We start from the raw sequence: 25,697 nt of genomic DNA on the forward strand, positions 1-25,697 counted from the left end.
CCTTACACTATACAGTGTAGCTTACTGGGACCACCATCATACGTGCAGACTGTCATTGACTGAAACTTTGTTAGGTGATGATGCTTGACTGTACAGAGCAACATGGATGACACATCAATAAAACGGTAACTGAAAAAAAGCAAGCTGCTTCTTGAAGAGATATTTGCACACCCATGCTGATAACAGCATTCTTCATGATAGTCCAAAAGTGGAAGCCACCCACATGTCTATTGATGCATGAATGAACAAACAAAATGGGACATACACATACAATGGAATACTAGTCAGTCTTTAAAAAGGAAGAAAATCCTGATTCATGCTGTGACATTGATGAGACTTGAGGACATCGGGCTAAGTGAAACAGCAGTCACGAAGGACAAATACATATGATTCCACTGACATGAGGCACCCAAAATAGTCAAATTTGCAGAGACAGAAAGTAGAACGGAGGTCACCTGGGGCTTGGGGAAAGGGAAATGGAGAGTTAGTGCTTCATGGGAACAGCTGCAGTTTGGGAAGATGACAATTTCTGGAGATGTTGATGTTGTTTACACAATATACCACTAAACTGGATACTGAAAGATGGTCGATCTTCTGTGCACTCACTACAAGCAATTTTTAAAAAGCAAAATGGGGCCTCCCCTGTGGCGCAGCAGTTGAGCGCTGGGTTGTGAAGCTGCCCGCAGCCTCTGCGGCACCGGTTCGATCCCCGGCTGCTCCCCGGCCACCAGAGGAGGGTCCCGCATGGCGCGCAGACCTCTCCTGCCGCCCGCTGCTCCCCTCAGCAGTGTGCTTCGGTCCTTCTGCCTGCTCTGCTCCCCGCTCTGGCTCTGGTGAATTCTCTCACCCTTCCGCGCTTCTGACTGTACCCAGTGCTTGTATAAATAAATAAAATAAATAAATAAAAATAAAAAAAAATTTTAAAAAGCAAAATGTGGGGTCTCCCATGGTGGGGCAGGCGGTTGATCACAGTGCTGTGAAGCTGTCGGCAGCCTCTGCAGCGCTGGTTCAATCCCTGCCGACCAGCGAGGGTCCCACATGGCGCGGCAGACCTCTGCTGTCTCACCCGCTGCTCCCCTCAGCAATGTATTTCGTCAGTCTGCCTGTTCTGTTCCCCACTCTGTCTCTGGTGAATCCTCTCACCCTCCCACACATCTGGTCTGTACCCCGGTTCTTGTGTAAATGAATAAATCTAAAAAAAAAAAAGCAAAATGTGGAATAAGGTATCATTTCTCTAAAATTTAAAAACATGTAAAACAACCTTTTGTGTCAGCAGAGTTATACAACTGTGCATGGGAATACCCCCCAGGACACTGGGGGGGGACACTGCTTAGGTTCAGCTCTGGGGAGACAGGAGTGGCATGGGCTGGAGGGAGGGTCATGGGGCCATCTGCCACTTGGTAACAGTTTCTTTCTGAAGCCTGGTGATGGTTATACTACTCTGTATTTTCTTTGCACCCAAACTATTTCATTAACAGTGTCCCCTTGGTCTGTCAGGCTCTGGGGGCTGGGGAGAGGGCTGTGTCCTCCAACAACGACCTTGGGTCAAAGCTGAAGGTGGCTGAAGGGCCACCTGCCAAGGAGAGTACAGAGGTGCTCTGGAAGCATTTCTCCTGTTTTGTTTCTCTCTTCCAAGCGCCACTCCTCCCCCAGCCTCAGCCCCTGGCAGGGTTCCAGGATTATTTTACATTAATTTAAGATCACTAATGAAGAATAATTAACAGCTTCAAGGGAGTCTGGCACACCCTGTGTTTAGAAGTGGTTAATTATGCATTGTCTACAAAACACCCTTTTCATACTCCTAAGTTTTGGGTCGCTGTTTAAACAACGGACTATGGCATTAGAATAAGCCCTGAGGTTCTGTTCGCAAGACCTTTCTGTTGGAGGAAATCCACCATCCCCCAAGCCCCTACTAAGTGCTCCCCTGACATTGACCCTGTCAGGCCCGCATAAGTATGAGAGGTGGGCTTAGATCCCTGCGCCACTGCACAAGGGAGCTCCTGCTTGGAGGAGAAGTGACCTTGTAAGTACCCGCCTGGATGAGGTCTGGCCATAAAGTCCAGTTCTTATCCACCTGGCTGATGTGCATGTGCCACTATATACGGACACTAATGGATGGAAAGGACTGACCCGAGGCCTGAGCATCTTATTTGCTGGGGTACAGTCAGAGCCCCTCAGCCGTCTGTGTGTGGCCCCTGCTTTGTGACAGCCTTGAAAAGTCCCGAGGTCCCACTGACAGGCCACGTGGCTCTGGGCAAGCGATGTGCTTTGACTTCTACACCTGGGAAGTGGGATGACCATGTCTCCAGCTGCAGGGGGTTGCTGCAGAGGCGGGGCTTAGATGGTGCCTCACATGGAGCCAGCGCTCAAAGGCCCTCGGCGTTAGTGTTGCCCTGACATGTATCTGGCACCTCATCCTCACCTTTGACCATTTCTGAAATCAAGTGAGGGTTGGTCCTACTTCCCTGTGTTTGTTCATGCTGTGCTCACCACCTACAGTGAGTGCCCATCCCTGTCTGGAAAAATCCCACTGCTACATAGAGGCCTGGCCACCTCCTGTGGGAAGTCTTCTTTGATTTCTCCTGGAGGGTCTCCCTCATGCTGCTGGTATTCTTGTACTGCCTGCTTATTCCCACCCCTGGCTTCTGTGGTTTGTTAGGGCATCTCCTTCTCTGTGTACTCAGGGAGTTCTTTGGGAGTCCCACTTATCCTTGGGCCATAGTCAGGATTTGAGAAAAGAGCACTCTCTGAAAATGAGCCCCCTTACAGTAGACTGTGATGAAGGGGGCTTTCACTGGTTTCTCCTGGAAGCTGAGCCAGGCCTCTCACATGATGACTCCTGGCTAGCCACTCCTTCCCTAAAACCCTCCCTTAAACCCTCCATGGCTCCCCATGGCAGTGCAAAGCCCAGCTCCTGGTCCTGGCTCCCATTCTGGAGCACCCCCCTGCCCCCCCTCTAGCACCATGGTCTCTTGTGACTACCTAAAGACCCCTGCCCTTTGAAAGCCTCTGGGTTTTTTCCCATCCCTACCCTTCCCAGCCTAGTCAATAGCCTAGAACTCCCAAACCCCCTTCCTGGCCCAGCCAACTCCTCCAGATACCTTGCCGCCCACAGAACCGTCACCTCCATGAAGTCCCCATTCCCAGTCATGCTCCTCCATCAAGGTTCTGACCACCATCCCCCCTAGTTTCACTAAGGCCTTGGGGTGGGGGGAACATCCCTCTTCCATCACTGCCTGACCAGGGGCCCTGGGTGCCGAGTGGCCCGAGTTGTAGAGTGCTTGAGAGAGATTCATCTTGGGACAAGTAAACTGGGGTCCAAATCATGCAGACACTCTTACTTGGACTCCTGCTTTTGGGTTTCTGCTCACCTGCTCAAAGGTGGGGCTCAGAGGCTTCCACAAACCCACAGTACTCCACACATGGCAGACAATAATGGAAAGCCAGAAAATTCCAGGTGCCCAGAAAATGCCAGGTGCCCAAGGCTATAACAAACTCTTGGATGGGAAGGAAAGGCTCGTCCCCCATGGTGGGGTGAGGAGGCCTGCTCCAAACCAACGTGGCTGTGCTAATCAGATGCAAAACGATCCTCTCTCCTGGCACCCACCCAAGAGCGGGGACTTCCTTTCTGAGGCTGGCGTGAGACCCTCCGCGGCCGCCTCCTTTAGAAAAAGCTACTGGCAGAGAAAAGAAAAGCTCCCACACTTTCCCAGAACCCCTCGCTGCTAATAGCCGCCGACTTCACAGAGTGTGAAATCGGGAAAAACTAATTCCCTCAGAATAGCCGGTATTCTAAGTCTCTCCTCCCAGGTCTTTAATTACATGCTATTGAGGTGACCACAGAGTCAGCCACAGTGCCCTTTCTGCTGGCCTGCAGGGGCATTTCTCTGTCAAGGTGTGTGCGCAGACAGACACACATGGAAGATACAGTCCAGTGTATTAATATTCAGGCTTGCAGGGTCCGTAGCCTGCACCGTTCTAGGGAGCCGTCTCCAAACAGCACTATATATCATCAGGTCGAAATCCCTAAAGGTGGCAAAACAGTGGCTCAGAGAGGGAAAGCGACTTGCTCCAAATCACCCAGCGAGGGACGGAACTTGAACTCTGGCCTCCTGACCTCCAGACCAGGGACCTCACTCTCTTGTCTCCCCAAATAAGTCTCCAATCCCTGCCTGGGGTGGAAGGCAGGCAAGTCTGTTAGGCACATGAGCACCCACTCAGGTGGAGGGGGTGCAGTGTGACAGGGTCAGGAGCAGACCTCTGGACACACGCGCCACCCTCCTGCGGCGCAGATCTGAGCAGGTCCCTTCCAGGACTGATCCCAGCATGGAACAATGAAACACGGCGCTTGGCCACAGACACTGGGGCAACCACTTCTTTCAGAAATCCCACCAATGTCAGGGCTGGAGGGAAAGGAGAATACAATTAAGCTGAGTTGAAAACTGACCAACAGAAAATGCCACAGCTGTTCTTGGCGAGTGGCGGGGCCTGTGTCCAGATGAGGGTCCCCCTGAGTTGGCAGGTTTGGGGGAACTTCCCCACTGCCCCAGTACCCTAGCAGCAGAGATGCCCCCAGAGGGCCGACATACCTTTTATAGACTCCATGCAGCGGCTGCAGGCACAGGAACTGCCAGTAATCCAGGCAAAAGGCCTTGAACTTGAGCATTTTCGCCTCTCAGTTTCTGTTCAGACCACCGCGGCACCTCCACGGAGACTTAGAGGGAGGCTGGTGGGAGTTGGGGAACTAGTCGCTCCGGCCCGCCTTGGTCCCTGCCTGCCACGGAGGCCCCCACTCACATGGCCCAGCCCTGCTCTGCCAGCTCCGAGCACACGCCTCCAATACAAAGAGCAGCGCACACAAAAGCCTAGCAACTCGTTCATGCGGCTCGCCCAGGCAGCCTCAGACTGCTGCTGTTTCTGGCGGCTGGCGCTTCTTGGGGGTCCCCCGGGCAAACTGAGGCAGCCCGGATTGTGCTGAGTGGTGGGGGCCCCTGGTCCAGCATCGTGGGGGGCCAGGATGCTGGGACTCCTGCAGGCCGCTGCGAACTCTTTCTTCCAACCAGGTCCTGGGGCGCCGGGTGGCCTCGCCGGCACCTGGCCAGGCAGTTGTCCAGCTGCCGGCCCGGCCTGGAGTGGCTGAGGCTGGGAGGACTAGGGGTGGGGTTGCACCAGCAGGGAGGGGGCGGGCGAGATGACAGACAAACACTGGCCTCATTTGCCAGTTCAATTACGTTCGGTGGAATCCCAGTTTGGCCTGCGAGAGTGAAAACTCACCACGTAGCCACATGGTGTGGGTGGGAGCAGCTCAGCTCTGAAAGGCAGAGGCAGAAAGACTGACAGGGCCGCCCAGCGCGGTTGCCAGGGCGACAGGGACACATTGATAAAATCTAAAATGGAAGTGAAATGACAGCCGCTCATTGGCTGCCAGGAGAGGACTCCTGTCTCTAGAGAGGAGGGGGGTGGGTAGGGGAGCGGCTGGGCTGAGGGGCTGTGGCCATGCAGGAGCATTGTTGAGCAGGGACAGGGTGCCCTGAGAGACTCTTTCTCCCCTGCACTCCTCCTGGAGGGTCCCTGTCTCTGGTCCTGCCCTGAGGCCCATGCCCTATGCCAGTGGTGGCAGGGACCTCGGAGTCCCGTTCTGCCCCCACCCTCTTGCAGCCTCCCACTGCTCTTAGAATAAAGGCCGAACTCCTAAGCGACTGCGGGCCTCCGTCCAACCCGGCACCTACTGACAGGCTGACTGCTCTGAGGCTCCAGACACCCAAGCCCAGGACTCCTCAGATACCCCCTTAGAGCCTTTCCCCACCAGAATGCCCTTTCTCTCCCCACCTGTCTGAATCGCCCACCTCTGAAACGACCTTGTTGGTTGGCCTGTTTACTGCCTCTCTGTCCCCCGCTGCTGCACAGAGCTGCCTCTTCTGGCCGTGCCCCTGCAGGGATCTCTCATGGATGGAAGGTTCTTAAAGCACAAAGCAGCCTCCTAAGCACCCCACACTCATCGCTCTGACAGTTGGAGTTCGTCTGCCCAACATCATTTTCAAAACAGTGGTATCCTCTTAAGGAAGCCTTGATATCCCCACTTCCCACCCCCAACCAGAGATGAGGAGACAGGAAAGACCTATCCCTGTGTGAGGGAGGCTGCCCAGGGCACAGCCGCCTCAGGCCAGAGCTGGGGTTGCAAGGGCTGGGCTCTGCCAAGCTGCCCGGCTTACAAGGGCTGGTGTGGAACCAGGGGTCTGATTCCCCCATCCCAGGAGGGCATCTGCTCATCTGTCATTGGCAAGCATGTGGCTTCTAAACCATTGGGTCCCAATGGGGGCGTGGGGGTGGGGAGCACTCAGGGGACATCTGGCAATGTCTGGAGAAAGTGGGGCTGTCACAACTGGGGAGGGCAGTGACTGGTATCTAGTGACATTCACTGGCAGCCACAAATCTGATAGGGTCCAGGACAGGCCCCCACCTTAACGAATGACCTGGCTCCAAAGTCACTTGGGTGAGAAAGCTTACTCTGGAGAGCACTTTCCTTTGGAAATATCCCAGCGTGCATGGCTCAGTGCAAGCCACCCACTGTCCAAATGGGGAATGCGGAGCTCATGTCATTAGGATGGACCAGGCTGGACATAGGGCCCCTCTCCCCGCCTCCATAATGGGCAACGCCCACCCCCCCCAGGCTGGGTGAGATGAGCCCCTGGGTGGCTGGGCTGATGTCCCAGGCAGGTGGGAAGGAGAGTGGCAGCAGCCATCTGCCGGGGATGAGCCTGCACGCCAGGTAGTGCTGGCCCTGGAGTGCCGGCCGCCCCTCCCCCTAGACAAGGTCATTAGCTTCCCTCTCACGCTGCCCCATGGCAGAGGAAGCCGGCTGTGCCTTTGAAAGGAGGCAATTACTGGCTGGGACCTTTGTTTCTGGATTCCCAGGCTGTGCGCGGGGCATCTAGAACCTCCGTGGGACCAGTCCTGTCGAAAGGCACCTCCTCCACTGGAGCTGGGTTTCTCAGGGGCTCCCACAAAGCAGCAAAGCCGGTGCCACGGCAGTGGAGAAAGGGTACAGAGGCCAGGTGCCCCCCTGGCCGTGGGGGTGTCGTGGGAGCTCTGGAGCTAGTCCTGGGCTGGCACTGACTGTCTAGTCTCAGGACCTCAGTTTTCCTTATTTGTGAATTGGGAACATGGAACGGGGCTCTGAAGATGAGGTCAAGAGTCAGGCGTGGGGCCAGATCCCGCTCAGCACCGGCCTCTGCTACTCCAATATGTCCAGCATGCTCCGCCTCGGGACCTTTGAATTGGCTGATCCCAGACTGCTAGGACAATCTCACCTCAGCCTAGCGGCCATTGCCCCTCACCCCCTCACACCTATTCCTGGGCCCTGGGCCCTCAGGAGTCTCTGGGCCAGGCCTCACCGCCCTGCAAGCCTCCCGCTGGCGCTCTCGGCAGAACTCAGCCCTGGTCTGACCTTCCAGCTCACCCATCCCTGTTGTCCATGCTCCAGCTGTATCTACCCTTCCCAGGTCCTCACAATGTGACCTTTGCTGGGAGGGCTCCTCTCCCAACCCCAAAGAGGGGACCAGCCAACCGGTCACCTGTGCAATGCACTGCGGACGCCCCCTCCTCCCCAAGACATATGGCCACACCGCACACGGTCCCCGGTGCCAAACCCACCCCAGGACCAGCTGCCCGCACTCGTCTTTCACTGGACTGTGAGCAGAGGTGGCTGATTTCCGTCCTGGCCCTCTCCTCCATGCTGCAGCCTGCAGCCCTTTCTTGTGAAGACACAGAATGCATTCCCTGAAGACAGTTTATGGAAACACCAAGACACACGACACTCGGATGCAGAGAACTTCAGACACTCCCCACCCCCACCAAGCGCGGTCTGAAAGCAACAGAAACCATTGGTTCCTCACTCAGATGACAGCTTCCGTCCTTGTGGGAACTGCTGGCTGTGAGCCAGCCCTCAGACTGACCAATTTTGAATCCCATAGAAACTTTGTCTGCACCCTGGTTCTTTGGGAGACCATTAGCTGAGGCCTGGTTTTCAGCTGAGCTCTGGCTTTTGTGGGGACCACTCCCAGCTGGACTTATTCTCAAGGACGTTCAGCAGTCCCTCTGGTCCCTGGGGGATCTTTAGGGCCGGATAGTGGGGCTAATTTCCCTTGATGTCCTCTTGGTACTGATGGGAAGAGTAGGCCCAGTGGGCCCTGGGGAGCCAGGAGTAGAGGAAGGACAGTACCTGTATCGGTCAGTGGAGAGGCTGCTTCCGGTCTCCAGGGAGCTCCTGGGATGGTAAAAAGTGAGACAGGGTTACCGATGACCCCACACACACAACAAACCTCCCTGGCAGCCAGCTCAGGCCACACGGGGTGACAGGAGCAGGCCCTGGCATAGGTGGGCTGCTTTGGGGGAAGTGTTCGGATCCCACATGCAAGAAACCATGTGCTTTCTTTCCCTCCTATGGGTTAGCTGAGAAGTTGCCCCATCACTACCCCACACGCCAGTTCAGGGGGCTCAGGCACAGGGGCGCTTGGCAGTGTCAAGTCCAGTTCCTGTTTGAGCTCCCACAGGGAGCGTCGCAGCCGGAGGATTGTCTCAGTCACACTCATGGATCTACCCTGGGGAGCGGCCTGGATCCAACTGGGGCCTGGGTCTGCCAGCTTGTAGCTCTACCCATAGGCACGCTGGCTACAGACAGCCCCTTCCCATGCACACACAAGCTGGCTGCTGCCTCTACCCCCTGGCTACTTCAGAGAGTCCATCTCATGCCAGGGGCTTTTTCCAAACACTTCCTCATCCAACCCTTGCATGACTCTCATAAAGTATAAGGAATTCACACCTCCTGCTTTTTTTTTTTGCAAATGCTGAGAGTGTAGCCCAGGGGTGCCCTGTACTTGCAATACCAATCCAGAGACACAATTCCCTGCCTCTTTATCCTGCAGCAAACTCCTATTCATCCTACAAAACCCTGCTCAAATGTCAGCACCATTGTGCAGCCTTCTTTGCCTACCTTGTTCCTCCAGGCAGATATTTTTCTTCCCTCCACCTTTCCTTCCCCTCCTTTCCTTCCTTCCTTTTCTCTCCCCATTTCCCTAATAACAGTGAATATTTCTGGAGCACTTCTTACATGCCAGGCACTGGTGTTAACACAGCCCGTGACAAAGGGATGGTGACACTGTGACTCATGGAGCCAAGACTGCAAAGGGTGCATGATATCTGCCAACCAGACAGGGCCATTACCAAACATACACGTGAAGATGGGGACTAGGAGTTGTGTGCGACCTGCCTTCACTGGATGGAAGGGGCCTGGTAGTCACACAGGGCCAGCCTGGCCTGCCATGGCCCAGCCAAAACCCTAAGGCAGGGGCCAGCCCCTGCCTAGGCTTTCTACTCCTCCCCATCCACATCTCTGTCCACTCATGGATTCCCTGGTGGCCCGAACCCCTTGTCAGTAACCCCTCCTTGTGCCTTGCTGGCTCCCCAAAAAACCCAGTCAGGACTCTCTCTGTGCTGTGCTCCCTGGGGGTCCGTGTGGTGAGTCAGCCACAGACTGAGGACTGTCCTCTCTCCCACCTTCCTGAGCTACTCAGCCTGCTGGCCAGCACGAGAGGCCAAGTGAGGGTGTACAGCCCGCTGGAGAGGGCCCCAGTCCAGCACACCTGGATTTAGAACCAACCTCCTAGGTGCAAACCCCAATACTAGCCCAGAACATGACAGAACCCCTCTAAGCTTCGGTGGCCTCATGGGGAACATGGGATGGTGAGAACAACTCCATCACACATGGAGGTTGGGAGGAAAGATGAGATACTGCCCACAGAGAAAAAGTGCTTTGTAAACCAGATGGTACTGTTAGGCTGCCCTGTAACAGTACCAGCACATGCAGATTTGAGATTCGGACACAGCTATTATTACTATTAATACATATAATAGCAGCTATTGAAGTAGTAGAACTTAAAGGTTATGACCTGAGTTCCAAAACCAAGAAGACCAGGGTTCAGATCCCAGCTTTGCCATGTCTGAGCTGTGCGGTCTTGGGCAAGTTAATGAACCTCTCTGTGCCTCAGTTTAGTGTCCTCATCTGTATTATTTTGGGAAGACTGAATAGGTTAATGAGTTAAAAGAGTGCCAGGCACAGTGACAATATTCCATAAATACTAGTTATGACTAATCTAGGATTCAAAAGATCAGGATGTTATAGTACACACATATCATATTACCGCACCATACCAACAGAAAATAAAATGTGAATGGGTCATATTAACACTTCAATTCGGTGCTAGCAGATATCTGGTTTACTCACATATATAAAATCGTCGTTTAGACTCATGCTATGTAACTGGTGACCAGGACTGGGAGGGGTGCCGGGACTTGTCTGGTTTGTCAGTCCCAAGTCCAGAGCTCTGTTCATGCCTGTGGAGCTGTTTCACCTCTCCCTGTCCAGGGCCCTGGAATCTTTGGGGGACCTGGACCAAGCTTGTGGGCATAGAGCTGGGCAGGGCTCCAGCTGCTCCTCTGGCTTGGGCTTGGGGAACAAACAGCCTGTTCTAGCCACCCTGGATGAAGCAACTTAGGGACAGTCCTTTTTCTGAATCTGCCCTTGGGAAGGCTTCCCCCACCCCCAGTCCTACTTTATGGGGCTCCTAGGGAGGCCACTTCCTTTTCCTTCAGAAAATACTGGCTGCACTAGTCCCTCTCCCTGGCACAGCTTCTAAACTATGGCAACCATTTACACAAAGTTCAAGAACAGGAAAAACTGCTCTGTGCTGTAAGAAGTCAGGAGAGGGTCCCCTGGGGGACACAAGGGGACTCCTGGGGTGGGGCGGGGCTGGTCATCTATTGGATGATTATACCAGTAATAAAAACTGGATTATACCAGTTAATAAAAATTCAATAAGCCAGACACTGTATTCCAGTAAAAACTCACAACAAATCAAAACCCTAAACTGCCTGGTTCAGCTCCAGTCTGGAGCAGCAGAGAAAATCCAGACCCTGGGCTTAAAGGAGCTGGTGGTCCTTTCCTTTCAACTCCCCCAGTGGTGTGGCCTTAGAACAATCCTTTCCCTCTCTGCCCCGCTGCCCCTCTGCTGAGACTCCAGAGTGGTCAGGTTTCCCATCCCTGCTGCATAGTAGGTGCTGGGGTGTTTTAAGAAATAAGGAGGCCTGGGTGCTAATCCAACCAAACCAGTTACATCAGAGCCTGGGGCGGGGGAGGGGGTGTGTATTCCTGTACCTTGGCTTGTTTTGTGTCTTTAACTCTTTCACTTTGAAGTAATCATAGATTCACAGAAAGTTGCAAAATAAAACCTCCAGGGAGGTCCCCCACACCTCTCCCCAAAGATGACATCTTTACAGCTCGAGTATAAGGAAACCGACACTGGGGCAGTCCAATGGTGTCCTTCTGCTCCCACCAGTTCCCCAAGCATGAGTGCATGTAGCCTGGTGTAAGCCGCCCTCCCCTGCGCTGCAACCCAGCCAGAGAGCTGCTCCCAGCCAGAGAGCTGCTCCAGCACTGGCCCCTGCCTACCCTCTCCAATCCGTGCCCCCCACAAGCACCAAGCTGTTTCCTGCCTCCGTCGTTCTGTCACTTTGAGAACGTTAGGATGGCGGATGGTAACTCGAGTCGGTGCAGATTATAATGTAGGCATAACGCTGTATGCCTAGTCGTAACCAACATTACTTCAATCAATTTTTAAAAATGCTATACCAGAGGAACTGTACAATATACAACTTTCAGACTGCCCTTTTCTCTGAACAGCATTCCCTCGAGGTGCATCCAAGTTATTCCATTGACATTCCTTCCTTTTTATGGCTGAATAATACCTCACAGCATGGACGAACCACAGTCTATCTATTCACTTTGAAAGGGCATCTGGGCAGTCTCCAGTTTGGAGGTCATTTGAACAGAAGGGCCACAAACATTCTCATCATACAGGTTTTGGTGTGAACACAAGCCTTCACTTCTCTGGGAGACCCAAGAATACACCGGCAGGGTTATAGGGTAAATGTGTTTTTACTCTGAAAAGAAACTACCAAAGAGCCTTCCAGAGCAGTGGCGCTGCCAAGGGGGGGTGGGGGGTGGGGGGGGTGGTGTGGGTGTCCCTCCCGCGGTGTGTGGGTGATCCCGTTTCTCTGCTTCCTCCCCTGCCTTTCGTGTTGCCGCCATTTGTGACGTTTGCCGCTGTGGTGGATCTGAGGGGAGATCACACTGGGGCTTCAGTCTGCACTCCCCTGGCAGCTAATGATGCTGACGAGGATTTCCTGTGTTTATCTGCCATCTGCCTGTCTCCTTCCACGGCCTGTCTGTTAATGTGCATCTTCGTTTTGAAAAGTTCCCCAGACGGGTCTCTAAGAAACCAGCTAATCTCCTAGCGCCTTTCAAGCTCAAAAAGGTGTCGGAAACACACGCAGGCACACATCTGCCGCTGGACGGATTCTGGGCATACTGTGCTTTCTGGAAGGAATATCTGGATGCCCTGGGGTGGGGGGGGGGGGGGCAAGGCTGCGACAGGTTGAGATATTGTGTCTCAGATCTGAGGATGAGCTTGTTTGTTCCTGAGAAGGAATGGGGAGCCACGGGAAGTGGCAGAATGGGGGTGAGGCAGAATGGGGGTGAGGCAGGCTGCGGAGGTCTGTGGGGCATGGTCCCTCCATGTTCTCCTGCCCACCCTGGGAGTCAGTTCACAGCCCCTGGTTGCTTCTGGAGCAGCCTGTCTCTGGAGGCAGGGAGTGGCTCAGCTCTTGTCTGGGGTGAGGACATGTGCCAGGAAGAAGCTTGAGTTGAGGTGGCCCCAGACTGCCACAGGGTCCTGCGGAATTTACCTCAGTTCCCAAAGGGGTAGGGAAGGACATATACCTCCCCGGTTATGCTGCCCCCTCCGTCTTATTAAATGAGTAGTACATATTTACCATATCAACTTCAGAAAATAACAGTGGGGCACACCACGGAAAATAAAATTGCCCTCTATTCCAGCTCCCTAGGGAATAAACAGTGTTAATATTTGCGGATATTTCTGGCCAGGTCCTTCTAAATGTGCGCCTGTTGCCAGATGTTTATATGTTTTCAGTACACAAAAATATTCTCTAACGTGCAAAACACATCCCTCCCTGACACTTTTCTCCAGTGTGTTTTTTTTAGGTTGTCAAACATTCCTCCACGTCACCCCCTGAAAGCTGCTTGGAACCCCTGAGGGCATGGGCGGACTTGGCTCCTTCTCCCGTCTCCCTGGTAAACAGGGCTGCGGGAGCAGCTCATCAATAAGGCCTCTGTGCCCTGCCACGGATGTTCCTTTAGGACTGATGCCTGGAATTGCTGGGTCACAGGGTGGGCTGTTTTTACTGCTCTGGGTACACAGGAATGCATACCCAGGAGGCTGGACCCACACTCCTACGGGCCGCAGTGGGACTGCTGGGCAGATCTCAGGGCTCCAGAAGTTTCTCCTTTTGGGGCAGAAAGAAGGGCAAGGGGGGAGGCAGTGGACCTTTCTACCCCCAGGCCCACTCTGTGCCAGGCCACATGTACCAGCCGTGAGCCATGACACGGGGCCACGTGAGTAACAGCATGTCCGGTCTGTGCTCCGGCTCCCTGCGGGACTGCAGAAAGAAAGCGCCTATTGAGATGGCCGAGTCTGGGCCGCACCCCTCACCACGGCCCGTATGCCTTGGCCAGTGGCCTGTTGTCCTCCTTCCTGTTTGGGCTCCGGAGACAGAGAAGCAGAGAAGGTAAGAGGTGGCCCCAGGAACACTCCCCCATGCGAGGCTGCCTGTTGTTTCTTCCCTTCGTCCTGAGGCTGTTTGCCCAATGTCACACACAGGGGTCACACAGACCCACTGGGCTCCCCGTTCTGGTGGACCTCAGCTTCAGTTTCCTTCTCCATGGAATGGGGCTGATCTTCCTGCCTTAGAGGCTGCAGTGAAGCTCCCGGGGCTGACAGCTGGAGAGGCCTTGTAGCCTAGGCAGACACGAGTTGCTGCCATCCTGGCTCACACCTAGCTGTCTAGTCCTCGTATCCAAGTCCCCACGCGAAGGCTCCCTCTTAGAAGGCCATAGAGGGTTCCTGCCCACCACCCCTGGGTTTCCTGTCCTAGTTCTGCAACCCAGATAGCCCTGCCCAGCAGCATGGAGCCCCATCACTCTGCACAGCAAAGCGGTTTCGTCTGGGCTGGCCTCCACGGCCCTCCATCCTGCCAGGCAGCCTGGCAGGAGGTCGCCCCTCCCTGTACTGGGGAGGGTGCGTGTGTATGTGAAGTCTCTTGACAGAGGTGTGGAGAAAGAACTCAGGGCAGCCAGGCAGTGCCCTGGGCTGAGGCCTGGTGCGAGTCTTCTCTCTAGGGCTCAGTTTCCCATTATGTGCTATGTGGAGGTTTGTTTAGAGAAGTGTTCCTTAACTCTGGGCTCCGAGCATCTCAGGCCACTTTGGGACGATTCCTTCATTCCCCCTACTGGCCACCCAGTGCCAGCCAGGCATCTGCTGCAAGAACAAGGCCTGACTTAGATAAGAAGGTCCACCTGGCCATGCACTCCTGCCCAGAGGCACAGAGAAGACCCTAGCGGCATACCCCAGTTTCTTCTGCAACCCTGAGGGGCCCCTCAGGGCCTTTCTCCTTAAGGTCTAGGGCCCGGACAGCTGGCGAAGGCACACCGGTCTTTCGAGGTCAGTGGAGTGGGCTGAGGCCTCACCTGGGGACTGGGGGCCTGGCCAGCCTGTGCCCTGGTGTCCTTTGGCTGCCATAGACTGTCATTTCCAGGCCTGATTCCCTGACGGGTGGGGAGCTGAGAGATGCTTTACTTGGTTCAGCACAGGCAAGGGTGGGAGGGAGAGGTCTCACCCCTTCCAAACCCAGAGCTCCTGCCCTGCAAGACCTGCCGGGTAGCACCCCCTTACTTGGGGAAAGGAGCCTCCAGCAAACCCGCTGGGATCCCTCTGGCTTTTCTGGAGGGTCCTTCGTGGGTTTTCGACCTCATCCCTGGCAAGTATTTTCAGGTGCTGGCAGGTGCTCACTTAATCCTCAAGTCAGCCTGCCTGCAGAGCCGGAGTTTCTTACCTCCATTTCACAGATGAGGAAACTGAGGCCCATGAGGCCGAGACCTGCCTAAGGCATCCCAGCTGTAAGTGGCCTCCTTGGATCCTGACCTCGGTTTATGGGCCCTGTCCCTGCCTTCGCTCCAGTGTCCCCACCAACCCGTCATCCCATACATGATACCCAGCCAGAACATCCTGGGTGGAGGTTTTGCTAAGGTGAGCATTCCCCGGGGTGTTCATTCACTGGGGGGATTTCTGGGGAAAAAACCAAACCCGGCAACCTATGCATTTAGACATTTTTTAAAATAACTAATGCAGATTCAGGGATCAAAGGGAAAATGAGAAAGATGTGAAAGAGTCCCTCTCAACTGCCCCCAGCAACCAAGGGCCCTCCCAGAGAGTGGCCAGGAGCACCCCAACTGGCCTCACGCCACCAAGCACAGGGCCACAAAGTGAGGGCTGGATGGGACAGGACTTGGAGACCTCCGTCTCCCTGCCCCACCCCGGCAGCCACATTCAAGGAGAATCCAGGCTCCCTGCTCCTGAGGGCCAGGAGCCTGGGCAGTGGGTCCAGAACAGGCAGCCCTTTAGATTTGCAGAAGCTTTCTACAAACTGGGGGTGTTAATTCAACATAGTTAAACTCATTAAAGGCCACAGTGAACGTTTTCCAGAACCTACTTACTGCAGGCTGGGCCCTGGGCTAGGCGCTTTCATGAAAACCTCATGGGGAAACAGGCTCAGAGTGGCCGGAGACCATTAGGCCCAAACTTGCTATGTGGCCTCTGGGGTGAGGCCCTGGACACTTGGCCTTGGTCCTAGCAGGCTCCTGGGGGTGGATTCTATCGCCACCTGACAGGAGTGAGAAGGTACAAAGAAGAGGCTTGTCCTTGGTCACACAGCGTGTGAGGATACCTGTGGGGATTGGACTGGGAGCGAGTAGGGCAGGACAGAGAGGAAGGGGGAAGGGGGCCAAGTGTGCTGAGGGACCCCAGCCTGCAGCAGCAGGAGGCAGACCGTTGTTGTGCGTGGGGACACTTTCCTGAGGGCTGCAGAGGAGCCTGAAACCTAGAGGGGGTCTGGTGGCAGAGTTCTTTAGGCCCCCCATCTTTGGATCCAGGAATGTGGTGGTCTCTGGATAAACTGGGCCCCACCCCAGTGATTGGGAGAGAGGAGCTGGAGAGGAAAGCTCAGCTGAAGGCCGTGCGTGGGGGCTTCTATTTCAGGGGCGGCAGCGTGCCATCACAGCACGCTCTGTTCCCCACGCGTCTGGTCTCTGCTTGGGACTCAGCTCATTCTCCTGGCAGATGGCTGCAGCCCTGGCAGCAGGCCTTGGGTGCCCTTGGCCTCCGCGGATGGCTAGTGGCTGCAGCTGTGGCAGTCAGCAGCTGGGTGGGGCTGAGCCCCAGGGTGTAGGGCTGAGGGATGGTTGGAGCAGGCAGTGTCCTGACTGATGTCCCGCACCCCAATCTCCAGGCACACCCAGCAAGGTGTTCCCCGGCCCCTCCTGGCTGTCCCACAGGCGTCTCCCTGTAGCAGCGGTCCTCACATCCGGAGTCTGTCTTTGCACCCAAGCCCCTGGGCACCAGTCTGTAATGCCTTGGATGCCATCTTCTCTCCCTGCCTCCTAGCCTCAGGCAGATCCTTGTGGGCACTCTGGTCACTCTATTCTGACAACTGAAGTGGCCTCCCCGTCAGACCACCTGGGTTTTCCCCTCACACCCTGCTCGGCCTGGCATGGGGAGCTGTCTGGGTGCTGCTTTCTGGATGAGAGAGAGCAGAGACCAACTTCAGGCTGAAGTAGACAGTGTGGGGCCTCCTTCTCTCACTAAGAAACACCACAAGCTGTTCCATGCCAGGCTCTGGTCTCCCAGGGAGGCGGGGCCCAAGGGCCACCTCCTCTGCCCAGCAGTCTGGCAAGAGCGGCATCCAGCCTGCAATGGTGATCTGGGCTGGGAGAGCCCTCAGCCCTAGGCTCAGGGGAAGCAGCCGCCCTGAGGATGAGAGGTAGGGGGAGAGCTGACTGCGTCCTGGGACCACATCAGTCGAGTCCAGGGCCTAGATCCAGACCAGTGGGTCTGAAGCCCAGCTCGGCCCAGCAGGGTCCTGAGATGAACCTCCTGGAGCCCCCAAGCCCTGCTGGGCCTACTGCAGAGACTGAGCCTCCCAGAGGCCTCCTATGTGAGTGCCCTGCAAGCTGGGAAGTGAGGTGACACGAGGGTGCTGTTCACAGCTGAGAATGTTTCTTGTGCAGCTCATGCTGGCCTTAGGGCCTGACTTGACAGACAGGGACAGGGAACTTGCAGCCATAGCCCAGCCCCTGCTCTGCCTCACCCTCACACTGTTTCTCCCCAGGGAGGCCCAGCATGCCAGGAAGGGTTCCCCTCCCTGAGGTGCTGGGAAGGAGGATATGAGGTCGGTTCAAAATAGTGATGAACTTCCTTGGGTAACACAACGCCCCAGGCAGCTTTTTTTTTTTTTTTTTTTTTTTTTTTTTTTTTTTTTTGCTTAATATATACCATTGGGAGAACAGGAAAGATGAAAGAGCAAGCCAAGTTCTTGTTGTAGGTCCCTGTTGGCAAAGAACGAGAGATGATGCAGCCTGGGGGGGTGGGGGGAGGGGGGGACGCCGCTGGGCCTGGAGCATCAGGTGTCCTGCAGGCTTACCCAGACACATTGGGCCGAAAACCCTCCTCCCCCAACCCCCCTGTCCACAGAACCCCTGGCATCAGAGTTGGTGATTCAGGCTCTGTGCTGGGGTCAGAGGCCAGGCTCCCTGCCCGGGACTGGCCTTCCTGGGGCCCAGCTGTGGCTCCGGCAGCTGTAGGCCTGTGCCCAATGCTGAGATGAGGCTGCTGGCTGGACTGACGCTTCTCTAAACCCAGTACCCCAGCGGGCCTCAGCTCACTGATCCTCCCTAACAAATACACTTTGAACCCTCTTCCTAAGTTCCCAGAGCAGTGGCTCAGGTGGGCTGACCTGTCTGTCCGCCTGCCCGGCTCCAGGGGTGGACAAGTGACAGAGGCTGGCCAATCAGTACACGGCCTCCTCCGGGCCATCGGGACTGGTTTCTGGAATGGCCATGAGCCCTGGGATGTGTGGGGTATGAGGATCTCCAGGGGAGCAGAGTCCCCCATGAGAACATGCGCTGGGGGTAAAGGCAAGCAGGTGACGGTGACAAGAATGTTCGAGCCCCAAGACGCCCTCACACTGAAGCCAGACCCCTGGGCTGTTCACTGACCATGACAGTTAAAACCCTTCCTAGCTAAAGTTTCTGTCTTTGCAACCCAAAGACTCCAGATTAGTACATGCCCTCAGCCCCAGCCTGGCTTCCTTCCCTTCCTACAGTCCAGGTTTCTGAAGTCCCAGAGTGTCCCAAAGTCCATCCATGAGCAGTAAGAATCGAGGAGAGTGTGAGGGGCGGAGAACAATATTCAGAGATCGCAGCTCCACCCTGGGCCTCATACCTCACTGACTCCTATGGCCACCAGCAAAGCTGGAATTATTGGCCCCCTCTTACAGAAAAGGAAACCAGTTCAGAGAGGTTAAGTAGTCTGTCCCCAGTCACACAGCACTGGGTGGCACAGGCGGGCATCCATCTGAGCAGTGCCTTGAAGGAAATTGGGCCCTGCGGCAGCAGGAGGGGCTGCTCGACCCGATTCCTTGGCCCCCACCACTGCTCAGGGACCTCCGTCTCTCTGCAGCCTGGAGGTGGTAGCAGCTGCAGCCCTTCTGAGGCTGGGGATGTGAGGGACACTGGGAGGCGCCTGCAGCCGTGCCCGCTGGACCCGGTGAGGCCTCTCTTCTATTCGCTAATGGAGAGCAAATGTGAGGAAAACGCTCCGTGTTATCTCCAGCCCCACAAGCCTGGCAAGAGATGGCCTGCGAGTTTCAGCGAGACGGTGGTGATTAAAAATGCATTGCTTCCCTTATTAACGATTCCAAACAGCTGCCAGGGACTGTCTTGAAGAGGAATGAAACCGCCAAAGCCAATAAAACATCTTGCAATTAGCCACGCTCCTATCGGCAGCTACTGGGCGAAGGGCCTGCTCTGAGGGGACCCCTTCACAATCCAGAGATTGTCCCTCTGGGGTCAGGCCAGTGCCCCAGGGTCCAAGAATGTCAGGTGGGTGGGGGCATGGGGCAGCTCTGGCCCAGACCCCAGGTACTTGGAACCCGCAAGTCCCAAGAAATCGCATAAGCAGGAGCAACGAGGCCGGAAGCCTTGGGCTGGGGCTTGCCAAGTAAGCCTGGCCCTGAGATCCCCTGACGGCCTGGCCCTGCGCCGACACCTGCCCAGATCCACTGGCCTGTCCCCACCCTCCTGAAATATGTGACAAGTCAATTCACCAAAAGCCAATTCACTGAATAGTCAATTAGCAGCTTGACAAACTCATCAAGAGCCCTCGCTTTCCCTAACCTTTTTGTTTTAGTGGGCTGGTTTTCATTTTTGTCTTCAAAATGGCATTTGCAGGATTGTTCAATCTGTCTGTCGCAGCTCCCTGCTGCTGGGTGGGAAGCAGAGAAGGGGGAACCGAGGGAAGGAAAGAGCGAGGTGACGACATATCTACTGCCTACTGGCGATGGCGCTGACAGAGGCTGAGCTGGAGGGATTGGACAGTGGAGGGCATGGAGGAGCATGGGAGCCCGCCTGAGGGGATCCCCTGGGTGGGACAGGGCCCTGATTGGGAGAGGCTGGGGAGAGTGGAAAAGAACTGCTCCAGGGTCTCAAACGCAGCACCAGAGGCTGACCAGCCCCCAGCTGGCAGCAAAGGGGCTTGTGGTACCTTTCTGGGCGATGCTGGCTCTAGGGTCTCTGGGTGGGGGGTTGTCTCAACTGTCGGGGAGGGCAGGGAGGTAGAGGCTGGTGACCACAAAGACCTCCCTCGGAGGGACTGGGGGGAGTTGTCGCTGGCCTACCTGTCCCAGTCATCGGGGGTCTAGTTCATTTGACCCAACACCTGCTTTTTTAATTTAAAAAAGATATTATTTTGCAATAATTGTAGATCCACCTGCAGTTGTCAAGAATCATGCAGCGAGACCCTGTGTAGACTTTACCCCATCTTGCAAAACCGCAGAGCACGACGATGGCCAGGGGCTGACACTGTGCCGTCCAGCAAGCCGGTTTTACTCCCACTCGTGTGCTGCGTGTGTGCACGTGTAGGTCCAGGCATTTTTAGCACACGTGCCGGTTCACAAAGCCACCCCCACAGTCAAAGCACAATAGTTCCATCACCAAAGGGGCCCGAATCCAACACCCCCTCTTTATAACACAAGCCTGTGCCACCGCATCCCCTGCTTAGACGAGTTCACAAATAACACAACCTAGTGATGCACGGCGTATTTTAAAACATAAGTCAACAGAATGCGCCCACTGTAACAACACGTAGAGGAAAAGAGGCAAGTGGCTTATAATGAAATAACTCCTAATTAAGCTTGAGCACTGAGGTCCCCCAGGGCAAACAGAGGAAGCCAGTGGCCCCGGTTTCCGCTGAGGGGCACAGGGCATGGCTGGGGACTTGGCTGCACACAGGGATACTGGCCTCGCACCACGCTGCTCGGAATGGTGACAGCTCCTGGCTCAGCGCCAAGCTTATCGGAGACCAATCTTCTGTGACTGTAAGGACAGTGAGTGTTTTCCTGGAAAACTTGGGAGGAGTTAATATCACTTGAAATGCACTTGGGGCTTAGATGGGCAATGGAGTGAGGTCCCAAGCTCAGAACCCCATTTATGCATTTGCATCCCATGAATAACTGGAGAGACACCACAGGCTCTTGGCTCTGCAGGCCTCCCCCACATACTGCAGGATGGTACGGTCCTCAGGCCTGCCAACCTGACACCCCAGGTCGAGTCCCCCCAGAATGCGCACTCGAATCGCAATGGCTCTCAGCAGATGGGGCAGTATGGCCATGCAGAAAGACCTGGTGCATGCCCTCCATCTGCCCCCAACCCCTCCAGACAGCTACATCTGGGTCTGTCTCCCCACGGGCAGGGGTCACTGTTCCCCTCGGCTCTTATGTCCCGGAGGAGTGGGTTCTGGGAAAACCCAGAGGCCTGCCCCCCACCCCAGACAGAAACCCTGGGGAAGGCAGTGGAGGCCTCAGCGGGTGCTCAGCCAGACAACCCTCCTCCCAGTTGATGCCAGAGGTGCTGGGGCCAAGGGATCTGGCAGGAGGGGGCAGAGGGAAAGCTGAACTTCATCACCCACACCCACTTCTTTTCAGACGTGAAAGCAAAACCACAACGAGAGGCCATGTCACACCATTCCCATGGCTATTTTAGAAAAACACAGTAAACAAGTGGAAGAGCGGAGTGACCAGAGTCCAGTGGGTGGGAGCGTAACAGAGCGTAGCAGCTGTGGGAACCGATGGTTCCCCAAAAACATGAAACACAGACTGATTTCATGATGCAGCAAACCCACCTCGAGAGTCCCCTCAGAGAACTGAAAGCAGGGGCTGGAAGAGATATTTGCATACCCGCGTTCCCAGCCAGGCTGTTCACAGCAGGTGGGGGCCCAAGTGGCCTCCGCAGAGGGGCAGACAGACCACATGTGCGATGAACGTGGAACCGTTCGGCCGGGAAGGACACTGCATGGCTGCCAGGTGGATGAGCCACAGGACACCGTGCAGTGACACACGCCGGTCACCAAGGACAGGCACTGGGGATCCCGCCTATGTGAGGCCTGGGCAGGAGCAGAGTCAAGCGAGAGTGGGAGAGGGGTGGGAAAGGGGGCGGGGAGTGGGTGTTGGGTGGGGTAGAGTTTGAGTCTGGAGACAGAGGGTGAAGGGACCAGGGCGGCAGGGCCGCGCTACTGTGTGAACACGCTTGGAGCCACGGAACCGCATGCTGGTTAATGTGGTGGTTAACGTGGCGAATTTGATGCTATACATATTTGCCACAATTTTAAGGAGGTCATTAGGCCTCCCCAGGCCAGGGCCTGCAGGGGTTTCAGGGAAACAAAGGCAGGAGCTTACCAGGGCAGCTGGGGGGTCATGGAGAAGCAGTTAATTGGTGACTACAGTGGCCTCTGTTCTGGTGAATGGGGACCTGAGACACACCAGCCTGGGGAGGCCTGAGGCTCATCTTGAGGCCTGCGGTCTTGAGTGGGAGGAAGTGTGGCCACCGCAGCAGGATCTGCAGGGCAACATGCAGCAGAGTGAGCTCCTGAAAGGACGGGGTATAATAGGGGTGTCATGGGGTTGACCAGAGGAGATTTCAGGGCCAGTGTGGTGCCAGGGGGGCTCTGGAGCCAGAGAAATCACGTGTGAGCAGGGCCACTCCACCCTCCCCAGGGCCCCACCCGTTATTCTTCCCAGCCCTCAGCCGACTGCAGGCTCTGCGTGGCCTCTGTGGGTCCCTTCTCCAGACTCTCAGCTCCATGCAGGCAGGGCTGACCTGGCCCAGCCCCCCACCTCAGGCCTGGCACACAGACTAGGTGCCTGATAACCACGGTGGGTGCATGCATGTGCAAGTGAGTGAGGAATCCTCGGTGACCACAAGTGACAAACGGGATTGAGTGTGTGTGCAAGAGCTAGAATGTCTGTACTTCAGCTTCTGCTTCTGGCAGTCCCTGTTCCCCTCCCACATGTGTCAGCATAACCAAGAGCTGGTAAGAGCTGACCCTACTGCTCTGGCTCCTGATGAGGTCACTGGTGCAGAGTAGGCAACAGTCCCGCCCGAGGTCACACAGCAAGGCAGAGGCGCTGATGGAGTGGAGCATCCTTCTCCTGCTCTGAAAGCTCCTGAGAGAGCCAGGGGCTCAGGGACCAAGGGGCAGGGGTGAGTGGAAGGGGTGCTGAGGGGCAGGGAAAGTGGAAGGCTGCCCAATCCACATGCTCAGGGGCAGTGGCCTGTCCAGAGGAGCCTGGGGCCACTCAGCACCAGCAATAATGCCTCCCAGGCCCTGCTGGTGGTGCCAAAACTGGCCTCATCCATGGCACCAGGTGCTATGTGCCCACCTGCTGGCAGGCAAGGCGCCAAGGACTCAGGGCTGGAGCAGGACACACAGTTCCTGAGTGGTGCCAGGCCTCATTCCAGGCAGAGCATGCAAAGGGGAGGGGGGGACAGACGCTGTGGCCGGAGGTCCCGGATGCCCTTGTCTTGGTCTGCCTAGCCACCCTTCAGTCCTTCTGTCTGGCCATCTGGCCATATTCCATGCCCCTGGCTCCTCCCTTAAGGTGGACAGTCTGAGAATGGTGAAGAGAAAGGTCTGGAGGGTAAGACAGACCCTCCCCCATGGGACTGCCAGAAATAGTATGGGTGTGGCACAGTAGGAGCCCCACCCTGGTCCTCCCTTGCATTGACCTCTTACCTTCGGTCATGTTCTAAGAGCAAGCTGGGGGTCCCTGTCCAGCGCCCTAGGCGCTGACCAGGGCCAAGCCCGACTTAAGCACGGAGAGCTGACGGAGGTGGAGCAGGGAAGGGCCTTTCTCACCGGGACAGAGTTGGCTTCTGAGACCATGGCCAGGGGCACCCTGGCTCCCACTAGGGCAGAAGGTGGGCTGGCAGCGGACCTGCAGGGAGCAAGGCCAGTTCCTGCCTCCCCTGCAGCTTTCCTGACTCCTCCGAGAGGAGGAGGTCTAAGGTTCGGGGTGGGGATGTCGCTGCTTGCTGGGGACGCGTGTGCCTGCTGTGGGAAAAGGCTGAGAACCCTGCCCAGCCTCCAACTTCCCTCTGCAGTCCAGCAGGTGTGACCATGGTGCTCACCCTGCTCCACAGCACCCAGGGCCACGGCCCAAAGGAAGTGCTCCCTCCTGGCACTCCTCCCTCCTGGCCCTCAGATGACTCCCACCCTGGGTCCAGCCGTACCTCCAGTCATCTCTCACTTCCTTCTCCCTGCCACTGGGGCTCAGTTAGCAGAGCGGGAGAGCTAGGCTCTACTTGCCACTGTGTGCTGCCTGGGGCAAATTACCTGGGGACTCAGTTGCACTGTCTGTACAATGAGGGTCACGACAGTCCACCTCCCACGGTCACCATGAAGGCCAAATGAACCAAAGTGAGCAAAACATTGCTGTCCCTCTCTCTGAACACCTGGCAGCCCCCCCACCCCCACTTACAACACACTTGTCTTAGGCTGCAGCAGCCACTCCCCAGCTCTGGCTCATCTTTCTGATCCTTGGTTCTTGGTACTGACCCCATTCCCATCTGTCTCCACTGCCGGCTGACCAGACTGCAGGCCTCCACGAAGCAGACACTATTTCTTCCCCAGCTCTGTGTCACACTCGGGGCAGTGGTAGCAGAGTCCACATAGCTCACTCATCCGCACAGATCTGTGGCGCCGTCCCTGTACCCCGCACTCGGTGCTGGGGGCAGCAGCACTGACCCCTCCCACCCTCTGCCCTGGTGCAGCTGATATTCCGGCAAAGCTGGATCAGTTAACCAACAAGCAGGGACACAGTTCCAGGTCAGATGGAGATGGTGCTGGGCAGGGAAGGAGCGAGGGACGGTCAGGGTGGGGCCTGGAGTCTAGATTGCTGGTGAGAGAAGAGCCCTGGGGGGCGGGAGAGAAGCCACAGGAAGTCCAGGCAGAGGGGAGCAATGGATGGGTGGACGGCTGAGCAGGTCCCAGGGAGCCAGGAGACGACCCTGCTGCCGTTCAGCCCACAGAACAGGTCCACGTCTCACACCTTCACTGCAAACACCGGCCCAGCTTCCCGTGTTCAGATAACAGCACATGGCGGCGGTTATGTTAAGAGTAGTTACAGTTGGAAGGGGGCTGACCTTAATTAAGACACCATTAATTAAGCTGTCAGCGCAGTAATGACCTTGGTTGTTAGTAAGTTTGATTAAGGGACTGATTCTTGGAGGCCTCAAGATTTCCCCCCTTTCATTAATAAATCTGCTTTTGCTGTCATCCTAGATGTGGTTCACGACGCCACCTCCGTAAGTGACTGAGTGCCTGGCGGGGACCCGTTCCCTCCCCCAGTGGCAGAATCTAGATTCCATAACATTCTGTTGGGGCTCACACCATGGGTTTAGAGGGAGAGGGGGACAAAACAGAGGACGGGGGGCAGGGAAGAGGGGAGGACCCACCATCAGGACTCCCCCAGGCTGCGGACACCTTGGTTGTGTCACACACAGGGACATGGGAGCGAATGCATCCAGGTCTGGAGGGCAGCATGCTGGGGGCACTGCCAGGTGCACAGCAAGAAACAATCACGTGACCTCGGTCTCTTTCCGACCCCTTCCTGAGCCTCAGTTTCCTCCTTGGCAAAACTGCATTAATAACCTCCCACGAGAAGCGCACATGAAAGCCTTGGGAGCTGAACAGCGCAGCTCCTGTGTTGGCCCGATGCTCCTGAGCGCGAGTGTCCGGCTGCCCAGAGGTAAACATCTAGAGCCGCTCAGCCGTCCCCTGCCCTCTGCACGGTGCAAGCTGCTGGCAACAAGATTCGAGCAGCAGGTGCTATGAGGGCCCTGCGCTGGGTGAGGGCACAATTTGTGCAAACACACGCTTATCCAGTCCCTCCGTGCAGCCTCAGGCATGCTACTCTGAGTCTCAAAACCTTTCTATAAAAACAGGGCTCCCTCCAGCACCCTCTGCCCAGGGTCTTTGCAACCTCCGGTGCTCACAGGTTTGGTGGCAGCACAGGGGGTCATGTCCTGCGTGTCACGGTGCCACATCATGGGAGCTTGAGAGCTGGAGAATCACAAGACCCTGGTGGGGCTGTCAGGGTCTGGGAGTCCGGGGGATGGG

The 25,697-nt window shown here is 56.0% G+C and overlaps 1 protein-coding gene across 3 annotated transcripts in view; it reads right to left on the reverse strand.

Annotated features, from left to right (window-relative positions):
* IQSEC1 (IQ motif and Sec7 domain ArfGEF 1) overlaps positions 1 to 25,697 on the reverse strand; it is a gene marked incomplete at both ends in the record, with an annotated part of 285,659 nt that overhangs the window by 122,157 nt on the left and 137,805 nt on the right. For 2 of the 3 annotated variants that reach the window (XM_084248437.1, XM_084248434.1), the window contains one exon: positions 8,222 to 8,266. In XM_084248437.1, coding sequence (XP_084104563.1) covers positions 8,222 to 8,266 — 45 coding nt within the window. Of the gene's footprint in view, positions 1 to 4,589; positions 4,667 to 8,221; positions 8,267 to 25,697 lie in introns of those variants that run through there. The other variant, XM_084248435.1, reaches the window with a different exon arrangement.

The sequence above is a fragment of the Talpa europaea genome (assembly GCF_964194135.1).
Source record: "Talpa europaea genome assembly, chromosome: 11".
NCBI classification, from domain to species: Eukaryota; Metazoa; Chordata; class Mammalia; order Eulipotyphla; family Talpidae; genus Talpa; species Talpa europaea.